The 12,213-nt window shown below is 36.5% G+C and overlaps 1 protein-coding gene across 2 annotated transcripts in view; it reads right to left on the bottom strand.

Annotated features, from left to right (window-relative positions):
* Positions 1-12,213, bottom strand: part of LOC135217932 (probable E3 ubiquitin-protein ligase HERC4) — a 267,751-nt gene that overhangs the window by 47,261 nt on the left and 208,277 nt on the right. For both annotated transcript variants that reach the window (XM_064254022.1, XM_064254023.1), the window contains exons 12-15: positions 7,424-7,610; positions 4,887-4,993; positions 4,573-4,767; positions 1,063-1,146 (exon numbers count right to left, since the gene is read on the bottom strand). In XM_064254022.1, the coding sequence (XP_064110092.1) occupies positions 1,063-1,146; positions 4,573-4,767; positions 4,887-4,993; positions 7,424-7,610 (573 nt within the window). The remainder of the gene's footprint in view (positions 1-1,062; positions 1,147-4,572; positions 4,768-4,886; positions 4,994-7,423; positions 7,611-12,213) is intronic.

Here is a 12,213-nt window from a genome sequence, read left to right as displayed (position 1 = left end):
GTGCATTTGCATATCTTCTCTTTCCATTGATGTGTATTTTTCTTAAATTGGCCAAACTCAAAGTTACCCAGGCCTGGGGTGCTTCATATTGAATTTTTAGCCTGGCTCTTAGGGGTTAATCACCTTCAGTTTCATTTTCATCAAAATTACACTCTCAGAAATAATGAGGTTGTCTGTTCAAACAGACAGTACTGTTATCTATTGGTCATTGAGACCTGGAGGATCTAGTACATGTGCATAGTGCATGTAAAAGACAACTCCTATTTGTACTTGAAATATAGTGCCAGGGATACACATGTAACAGGCTACTGAAGGTAATGAGTTTGCATAAGCATATTTTTGAAATTTCTGACCTAATACATACTAATAAAAATTAAAGAAAAATTATAACACTTACTTTCAAGAACTCTACTCAAAAGCAAAACAAGAGTGTAAGAACATCATAACCTAAGCATCAAAGTTGTGAATTTTAACTTCAAACACAAAAATCTAAGGCAAAATAAAGTAAGCAAGCATTAAAGGAATGAAAGCAGAAAGAATACAGATAATAAAAGGAGAAAAATATATCTTTATTGCAGATTGCACAGGATACAAAGATGACAATGGAATCAAATTACGAAGGTACCAAAGGATGTGAAAGCTATCAACAGTGTCCTGACTGCATGTGAACCTGGAGTCAGAACCAGGTTGCGGCTAAGTACTTTACAAGAGGAAAGCCCACCTTCCCCATATTGGATAGCAATATAATTTGATGTTTCTTACATGCTGAAAAGGCAATAACATGTTTTCATAATTATTCTTATTTTCTTTCATTTTTTAATATTATTGTGCATTTTTAAATCTGCATACCTGATGTAATCCTGCAATAATCACCAAGACTTTTTTGCTTGTTCTTAGAAAACACACACTAAAAATAAAAAATTTACATTTTCTAAAATACAGAAGAGTCCAAATAAATTCTACACTAATGAAACTAATAATTAAATAAAATTGACCACTTTATGGTTAATCCATACCAAAGAGCATTGTACCCATTGAACACATTTTTAAAGTGAAGCTCACCTGACGAGTAGCATCACAACGAAGCAGGAGTGTTTTGGCCTGTGCATCGAACAAAAATGGATATTCACAGAACGATATAGTATTCTGAAAGAAAAAATGAAAATAAAGGCCACGGCATATAAATGGCTTTGATCATTACAATATAATAGTCTATGCAAAAACTTCTATACAATACTAATCTCATATATTACACATAGTACAAACCAGTAGAAGCAATAAAATCTTTATAACCTGAATATTCCTACATTGACAATTTTTGTGCGCCAGACATAAGGAAAGTCTTGTGACACACACACCATCTGCATACCCAAAACATTTCAGCCACCTATCTCAATTTCTGTGTAAACGGAAGATACAAGGATAGGCCAGTACATGAAGGCACCTATCCTAATTATGCTTAAAAACAACAGAAGCAGAAAGTGTTATTTGGTAAGCTTCACCTGCTGTCACATTAACGTGGCATTAAAAAATCTTTATTCCCAGCCAACATGAAATCATGTTCTTGATGACTTGCTGCATCCTATGTCCTGTGATGAGCAGTTTGATACTGATACCCCTGAAATCTCTGGTTTTCTAAGGTAAAGCTTGATGGTTCTCACTGGAGAGAGCAACTGGTCACCTCTGTTATTGTTGATGGTAGACAAGGAGGAAATGGCAAAGGGGCCTTTAATATGGTGTGCAGCAATAGCTTCCAATTGATATTTCACAAACTCTTCATGAACAAAGATATCCTAATTAGGAGGTTTGAGCAACCCACAAGGCACCTTTCCAAAGGCGTGCAGGATGACTTATCACTGCTGACTCACCATCAACAACTCAGCACCAGGACAATTCAATGGCAAGCCATTTCAACAGCAGGATAACTCAACGACTTTTTCATTGATTTTCTAAAAACAATCACTTCCAAACATAGCTTTATAAAACCGAATAAAAGTAATTTATCGAGGAACAATTTTTAATACATGACTTACACTTTAATTTTTAAAAAATACTGAAAATTGTATGCAAATCCTCTCAAAATATTCAGTGGGAGATCGTTGTGACAAAAAGAACAATCAGCAAAATTCTATCATATGCCTTCATATACTTCTTCATTGTTCATATACAAAACCAACCTTCAGTCTTAACATTAGGATACATACTTAGTGCCAGCTGGAAACCAGTAAAGTTTAAAATAATTGTGTACCCAAGGGACTATTGGCATCTGTGCTTGGTCATGAGACATGTGGAGCCACCCAAATATCCCTCTTTAACTCGTGACTCCGTTAGTTATTTTCTTCCCACCTTTAAGAGAGGACGTGCTTTGCTTCCATCCTTTTAAAGCCGGTTTAGTTTGCCCCCTGTAGTTTTGAATCTGTTGTTTGGAATTCCCGGGCATGTGAACATGAAGCCTTCTCATGCTTCGAGACTTCCTGGATATCACAAGAAGCAAATAAACGCCCGGATAATTTCTTCAACGCTTTTGATGTCGGGGTATTCATCGTATAGTAAGTCGTAGGTGCAGAAACTCTTCAGGTACAGTTAATTCGTTGCCTGTGCTTTGGATTTTCACATTCATATGGCTTGCCTGTAAATCCAAAGCTTGGGTGTATCAGGATGTGCTTTGGGAAGTAATTATGACTAATTGTGCTCCTTTCCCTGCGGGAAAAGGTGTGCATCGCCATCTTGTTTTCGTTCCAGATACGTGGGCAGAGATGATGCAGGTGTGTGATCGGCGCTAAGGCTATCAGGAGTACCAACCCAAGAAGGACAGTTGGTTTGCTATATGACGTCGCACTGCCATCCAGGGTCCCACGCAATGGATGTCCCTTCTATCCTGATATGCACTGAATGGCGGTCGAATGCACCAACATCTGTAGAGAAGCAGATAGTGCAGCACGGCAACCTTTTGAGTCAGGTTGCTATGCCTAAAAGAATAACAGCAGCAGCCTTGCACTTCTTGTCGAGTGCTGGCTTCGCATTCAAGATGCTCAGTGACATTATAAACATGGTGCCCGCCGTGACGTCACTTCACAGTTGTGGCCTACACGGAGACATGCTTCCATTTTCGCAGCGTTGTTATTTGCCCGATCTTCCTTGTGCGACGTTCTCCCGTAAATATTCTACATCTCAGGGGAAGAGGGGAGATCTTCTACTGGTTCCATGTCGATTTGGTCGTCCAATAGTAGTTATCTTCGAACTAAATTACTAATAATACAGTAACTCTAACTCTTGTAGATCTACAGGATTCAGAGGGGGAGTGCTTACAGCTTTCCTGAAGCATCTGGCAATTATCCCAGTGTAACCTGATATATTTGTTAATACTTCACTTATATCTGCACTTGGTCTTTCATTGATGTCTTCAGCACATGTTTCAAGCCTGTGGGCACTTAAGCCAATTCTACAATGGCTGCTAACAAATTGTGGGAATGCTTGTTTATGTCCTTGATAAGTGCTCCAAATACCTAGGTGCACAGCACCTAAAGCCTTGGTCCCAACGCCAAAATTTTATGTTGCTGTCTATTTTACTAAATTTATCAAATACAAATTAAATGGATTCGTGAGCAATTTTTTTTTCCTCTCTGACTAAGAATTTGCTCTATTTCCATTTTGGGTGTCATGAAACCTTAGACATTTTTTTTTCACAAAATCAACTTTCAAAATCTGAGTCTTGAAGACAATCTAAGAGATGTGCACACTATGACAGCCAACACCGCTATGAAGCTATGAATTCTCAGTATATTACCATACAAACCATTGTTCTGAAATGCTCATCAGCACTGACTTTACTTGTGGCAAGTTGTCCTGCCATTCAGTTGTCTTAGTGCTACGTTGGCTGGTGGAGAGTCAGCAGTGTTCAGTTGTCCCTTCCCATTTCCAAAATGCTGAATCAGACGCAGAAACAGACAACTTCTTGTGTAAAAGTAAGAAATGGAAGAAGTCAGCCAATAAAACAAAGTGGAGTCCAATAGATTAATTGCCCTTTTACTGGTCCAACTACAGAACTGACTTCAATTAGTACAGTAGAAGTTGTTGGTTAAATTACTAAAAGATCTTATATTAGCAAGAAGGCAAAGGCTGTCAGGCTTGCTGTAAAACCTGAGAGAGAGAGAGAGAGAGAGAGAGAGAGAGAGAGAGAGAGAGAGACTGTGTAATTCATGTCATCAAAGTAATGATTAATGTTAACTTACAATATATAGTACTATGATAGGCTACGAGGTAACATCTGGGATAATTTGAAAATAAATCATAAAATAAACTTTTATGAAAACAAACTCAAACAAACTCTAAATAAAGCCCAATTTATGAACATCAAAATTGGGGTGCATCTTTGAGATAAAAGCATTTTTGACACCGGGAAATAAGTTTTACCGTTTTAAAGTAGTCCCATAGTATATCTTTATGTGATATGTTCCAAGATCGACAATAGACGACTGAAACGCGATAGTATCCAATTATCTTCAGACCATATATATGATCTGACAAAAAATATATACTACATGATAAAGCATTGAAATTTAATCTACTTACATCAACCATAGCAAAGGGCCTTGCTTTGATGGTGATCCAATTGAGGTAGTCCCTACGTATATCTATCTTCTCACCAATCTCGGGTATATAAAATTCATCATATGGTATTCTAGCAGCTTTTGATCCATGTTTCAAGTTCTCTTGATGTAGAATCCCTAGGATCTTTAATGATGACAGCAAAACCCTTCTATCCAGCTACAATTAACATAAAAATACATATTACTGCTATGTAAACTCATTATTAAAAGATTATAAAATGTTTCCTCATATACCAATATGAACATTTTTACCTCAATATTATTATGTGACTTTACCTCTGTGGAGGAATGTTTTGCTTCTTTGATAACTTGAATAACAATATTTTTGTATATAGCTAAAAGGCGCATCATGTAATCCCTTGGAAGAGCAATCATCCACATCCCTGAAAAAATTCCATAATGAAAAACCAGTTCTGTTTTATAAAAGACAAGGCTCCATTCCCAAAAATAATCAAGTAAAAAAGTCTACATTAATAAAACCTGTTCAGTGGACTGAAATCTTTAAAGAATTTCCAGGAATGACAACTTTTCTCCTATGCATACTTCAGTCAATGTTCCAAACCTTCATTTTATTTTCTCTGCCCCACTTCTCGACTTTTTTTTTTATAATGAACAAATTCAATCTAAATTCTTTAATTCTTCTATTACTGGATTCTTTAGTTCTTCTATTACTGGAGTTCTTGAGAGTACATCCTTAATGGAGAACCAAACCAAAAACGACAAATTTTTAACCAATTTGTATTTTTCATAACTAACAAAACCTTCGGTCTTAACATTAGGATAATACTAGTGCTAAGCTGGAAACCACTAGATTTAATAACAAATTTGTGAGATCTAGGGACTATTGAATCTATACCAGGTTACGGGGTATTGTAGTTCCCAGAATGCCCTTGGCGTCCCGTGTCCCATCAATTACTTTCTTACAGCCTTTAAGATAGGATGTGATTACTTTCTATCTGTTTTAAAGCCGGTTTAGTTTGCCTGATTTTATTCATATTTTAATTGTCTTCTACCCAAAGTAAATGTAATGCTGTATACTAAACTGAATTACAACTCGGAGAACAGAGTTAAGAATATTAGCAAAGTAAAAGTTTGACTCGGCCTAAAGGCAAAAATAATTTTCAAGCTAAAATGAATCAAGTTTAGTCTCATAGACAGTTTCTGCAGATTAGTTTCCTTTTCCATTTAATCATTCAAAGCTTAATCTTTTTGTTCAACCTGTTAGTACTTCTGTTAACATTTGGATATTTTCATCACTCCAAACTTGTCTTGGAAGCTTGTGTTACAATTCTTAGATATGAAGTGAACTGAATTGAACTGAATATAGAATTTAGGACAAGGGCCAAGCACTGGGACCTATGAGGTCATTCAGCGCTGAAACGGAAATTGACAGTATAAGGTTTGAGTTACGCCTCAAAGCAGTTGCACTAAGAATCAATTGTTAGGAGAGGGTGAAAGTGAGATGGAAGAGAATATGAAAGGAGGCATGCTAACACTTTTATGAATTCTTTCTTACATAATTAATGAATATTTTCAGTTTCAGAATGTAGTCTCCTAACTACACATTGAATATCCATGTATACAAAGATTCCAATGAGTAGCCTTCGGCTCACTTCAGCGTTATCTGAGTAAGCAGCACTTTGTTAAAAATTCAAGTCTAAATCAAAACGTATTATTAGCTGCAGAAGACGCATAGTAGTTACACACAATATGGGTGACTTTGGTTAAGATGAAAACGGAAGAGAGAACACAGCTACAAGTGCTTTATGATTTTTCTAAGCTCACAATGTTCATTTGTTTAACCTGAATTACAGGGGTTCATTTGACTTGGGTTAAATTTCTTCAATGACTGAATGACTGTAGCAAAACCTGAAATCTGGACACTGAGCACAAGGTGTCAACTCAGCCACATATTCAGGCACTGAATCATGGGTGGTGTGGACCTCAGATTTTGTAGACTTAACTTGGCCTTGGAAGTTGTGAAACCTACACCACCACTGCATGGCAAATGAATCACACAACAATGTCATGTCCCTCCACTGGCTCATGTATTTGGTGTCACTGTTCTTGAAAAGTCCAATCACATCCACTGTCTTCTATATACTTAGTTATATCTTAAGCAATTATTTGAAGCAGCTATTTTTTATTTACCTAATTTAATTTTATTACTTACAAAGTCTGTCTTTTTCCAAAATTACTATTCATAAAATTTTGTTGGACAAATTTACAGCCTTTCGTTAGGTTTATTAACAATGTATGCACACAATTATTAATTATATTGATAAAATTACTTTTAGAGTGAAAACAAGAGGTTTGGTAAATTATTTCCAAAACCTATCTTGCCTTTCTAAATAAGTGATACTCAAGTAACTTCCCACTTGACTTGATTCATAAAGTAACTCTAAAAATAAAAATCATAAATAATGCTCTTGCATCTTGCTAAGCTTCACTTCCAAAGACGATGCAATGTAACTGAAAGTGCTACCTTTAGATAAGTGTATATATACTATACTGCATACTAAAAAGACACACTCAAGATTAATTACTGGGGTACATATTTAGGTATCACTGGGGACCATTGTTCTACAATTTATTTATAAAAAAATATTTAACTTACATTATACTCCATACAGATTTCATTATATCAATCTCATAGTGACTTGCAACGGATCTTGAAAGCTACAGAAGCTTAGAAGATTTCAGTTTAGAATATAAAATCAACACTGTTCTTGCAAAGAAACCTTATGATCTGTGAAACATGATATTCTAATAAATGATAAACAAAATTAATGTATTACTACTTATTTACTTACTGAGCATGCTAGACATATGGACTTCAAGGCTGAGCATAGATTCTGCAAATGGCATCTGCAACTTGTACATATGTCGTGCATCTGAGAATTTTTGGAAGAGTGGCAAGAGTATGTAACTGCGCAGACAGTCAAAACTTTTTGGTCGGGGAGGGAGCTGTTTTACGACATGAAGAACTCCATTTTGTACCTGTCATTTCAAATATTTTTGTAAAAACACAATCAGCACAGCTAAAACTCAGAATACAACAGTAACAAAAACTAGTGCAGTACCAATAAAAACCACAATTGTAAATAAAAAATAAATCTGAAATTGTGAAAAAAATTATTTTTAAAAGCTATTTCCCTTAGGACTAAAACATAACATCATAGTCACCTTCATGTCTTAGATAAATAGCAATGACCTTCATACTTGTAAGTATCTAGGAGCTTGTATTTCTAAACTCCAAACATGAAGTCTTTAAGGAATATTACAGACGTGAAAGAATGATATACAGTGGTACCTCATTTGTTGAAAGTTTCTTATGACAAACATTCCGTTTTTAGAACGAAATTTTTTAGATGATTTTGTATTTTGTTGAACAAATGCTCGTACTACAAACTGACCAATTATCTTGGTTATACTTGTATTTGACACCCAAACCAGCGTGAGAAGAGCCTTTATTAGGCTCAGAGGTCTGGATAAACTAATCCTTTATAATAATAATAATTTGACACCCTACTGCGTCCTACAAGAAAAACTGTATGTATTGTAGGAAAAACTGTATTAACATGTTTTTTTATTTACAATATATAGTTTAATGAAAACCATATTCGACAAAATAAATAAAAGAATACAGCAGTTTAACATAAAATCTAGCATAAAAGATGTACAAAATCGTACGTCACTTGAGACTGAACGAGGTAGCATTGATACGTTGAGGAGAGAAGGAGAAGAGAGTTAAAACATTACTGTATGTATATAAAACCAATAACAATTCACATAAAAAGGGGAATTTCACAATAAATTTAACAATGATAAAATATGAAAATTATCAAATGCAATACAGAAACTATATATATATATATATATATATATATATATATATATATTATATATATATATATATATATATATATATATATTATATATATATATATATATATATATATATATATATATATATATATATATATATAATATATATATATATATATATATATATATATATATATATATATATAATATATAATATATATATATATATCATATATATATATATATATATATATATATATATATATATATATATATATATATATATATATATATATATAATATATATATAAAGGTCTTAATTGAGCCAGTGTTCGGTGCACGGAGTGAGACCGTGTAGTTTAACCATATTCAACAAAATAGCAAATGAAAGAATAGATCTTTTCACAATAAAATTTAGCACAAATAATTAACAAAACCATTTGTCATTGCAGTGATGCACAGCTAACTTTGAGATGGAGGGAGGGAGGAGGGAGGAGGTATATATTTTTTTAGGAATAATGAATGAATTAAGGCTACCATGCATCATGATATTGTTGAGGAGAGAAGAAGAGAGAAAAATCTTTACTGTATGTAAGTGAACGCAGTACGTAGTACCAATTCATATACAATTAAATGTTATTTCATAATAAATATAACAATGATAAAACATGAAAACAACCAAATGCAATACAGCAATAATAATAACAATAATAATAATCATATGTGGCGCCGTGGCAGAGTGGGTTAGGTCGTCAATAGACAAGTTAAGCAACATTGGGGCTGGTCAGTTGTTGGATGGGTGACCGCTCTCCTTGGCGTTGATTCCTTGGGAAAGGATCTTTACCATAATTTCTTCAGTCTACTCAGCTGTAAATGAGTACCTATCCCTAATGGGGTAGGGTCCAGCTATGGGTTAAATAGCAAAACTCAGCAATGATGGAAAGAAATGAAGGAATAAACGACAACAACGTAAATGGAACCTCTAGCAACAGAGGAGCTTTGTCCGGCAGCCAGGTATTCAACCCAATTGAAGGGGAAGACGGTCAGGTACTTGGAGGTCGTCATCCAGCAACTGATCACCACAACGACAGTAACCAACAGCCTGAGATTGGAGCTACAGAAGCAAACCAAAGGAAGAAATGGACACGATGAAGAAAATAAGGAAAATGGAGATGCTACATCAGAAGCAACCCGACGGAGAGAGGATATAGAAGAAGGTTGGTCAACATCTGGAATGAGAGGAATAACACCCCCAAACAGAGCAGAGGCTGGCAGACCAAGTAAGGAACATAAAGAAAAAGAACTGGCTCTCCCCATCAGAAAGAGAAGAACTGGAAAGGGAAATGTCACACGACAACGAATTACACGAAGACGAACTGAGAGACGATGCCACAGAAGACGACAGGGATGATGAGGTATCAAACAATGACACACGAAGAAACACCGACGAAGTAATGAGAGAGGGACGGATGAGGGTAGAAAAGATTAGACAATGGATGGAGCCAGATACAGAGAGAACAAAGATCCCCTCCATGAAAGCCTACAACACCAAGAAATTAAGGGAGAAAACAAGTGAGGTCAATGAAATAATGGGCATAATACACACCAACAGTATCACAGAAACAAATAACTTGGCATATGCAGGAGCAAGATTAGTAGCAGAACTGATGGGGATTCAAACACCAACACCACCAGCACAACCAACCCAACAGAAACCAAATCAGCAACCTCCTTGGAAAAGGCGCCTGGAAAAGCAAATCATGGTGATGAGATCTGACTTGAGTAAACTGAAAGAGATGGCAGAAAAAAGGCTAAGAAGCAAGAAAACAAGGGAGGAACTCAATGAGAAATACAAAGTACAAGAGAGGGGACTAAACAACACAATAGAAGATGTACAACAGAGGCTTAAGGCCAAAGCACATAAGATCCAACAGTACATGAACAGGAATAAGGGATACCAACAGAACAAACTATTCGGAACCAACCAGAAAAGACTATACAGCCAACTAAGAGGGGAAGACAACCACCAAGAAATTCCTGAAGCCAAACCAAGTAAGACTCTGGGAAAACATATGGAGCAATCCGGTATCACACAACAAACATGCAACATGGCTCCAGGAAGTCAAGGAAGAAGAAACAGGCAGAATAAAACAAAGATTCACAGAGATCACGACAGACACAGTCAGACACCAACTAAAGAAAATGCCAAACTGGAAAGCCCCAGGTCCCGATGAAGTCCATGGATACTGGCTCAAAAACTTCAAGGCCCTACATCCACGAATAGCAGAACAACTCCAGCATTGTGTCTCAAATCACCATGCACCCAAATGGATGACCACAGGTAGAACATCCTTAGTACAAAAATACAAGAGTAAGGGAAATATAGCCAGTAACTACAGGCCTATCACCTCCCTACCAATAACTGTTGGAAGTTACTAACAGTATCATCAGTGAAAGGCTATACAATTACCTAGAAGAGACAAACACCATCCCCCACCAAGAAAGGCTGCAGAAGGAAGTGTAGGGGCACAAAAGACCAGCTCCTGATAGACAAAATGGTAATGAAGAACAGTAGGAGAAGGAAAACCAACCTAAGCATGGCATGGATAGACTATAAGAAAGCCTTTGACATGATACCACACACATGGCTAATAGAATGCCTGAAAATATATGGGGCAGAGGAAAATACCATCAGCTTCCTCAAAAATACAATGCGCAACTGGAATTACAATACTTACAAGCTCTGGAATAAGACTAGCAGAGGTTAATATCAGGAGAGGGATCTTCCAGGGCGACTCACTGTCCCCACTACTCTTCGTAGTAGCCATGATTCCCATGACAAAAGTACTACAGAAGATGGATGCTGGGTACCAACTCAAGAAAAGAGGCAACAGAATCAACCATCTGATGTTCATGGACGACATCAAGCTGTACGGTAAGAGCATCAAGGAAATAGATACCCTAATCCAGACTGTAAGGATTGTATCTGGGGACATCAGGATGGAGTTTGGAATAGAAAAATGTGCCTTAGTCAACATACAAAAAGGCAAAGTAACGAGAACTGAAGGGATAAAGCTACCAGATGGGAGCAAACATCAAACACATAGATGAGACAGGATACAAATACCTGGGAATAATGGAAGGAGGGGATGTAAAAACACCAGAGATGAAGGACACAATCAGGAAAAAAGAACATATGCAGAGACTCAAGGCGATACTCAAGTCAAAACTCAAACGCCGGAAATATGATAAAAGTCATAAACACATGGGCCAGTGCCAGTAATCAGATGTACAGCGCAGGAATAGTGGAATGGACGAAGGCAGAACTCCGCAGCATAGATCAGAAAACCAGGAAACATATGACAATACACAAAGCACTACACCCAAGAGCAAATACGGACAGACTATACAGGCGGCCCTCGGTTAGCGGCAGGGGTTCCGTTCCTGGCCACCGACGCCAAGCGATTTTCGACGCTGAGCGATTTTAAAGCCTACGGCCTCCGCACCCCTTCTTTCGAAACTCTAGACCAGTCAAAAGGCGCCGTAATCCCCCCAACGGCGCAATAAGTAAAAATTATATTTATGCAGTATAGTACTATAGAATTTACTGTACAGTACATGTGGGTGTCTAGAGTATGTAAAGATATAATAAAGTTTATACAGTGTACAGGTAGCTGTAGTGTTCAGGTTACGATCATTAGTCTTACGATAGTTCGATTTTATGAGAGATCAAATTACAATGGCCTAACTTTATCCATCTTCTAGTTACATAAGT

This window comes from Macrobrachium nipponense, chromosome 9 (genome assembly GCF_015104395.2).
Source record: "Macrobrachium nipponense isolate FS-2020 chromosome 9, ASM1510439v2, whole genome shotgun sequence".
NCBI classification, from domain to species: Eukaryota; Metazoa; Arthropoda; class Malacostraca; order Decapoda; family Palaemonidae; genus Macrobrachium; species Macrobrachium nipponense.
This window is presented reverse-complemented; position numbering and strand designations above follow the sequence as displayed.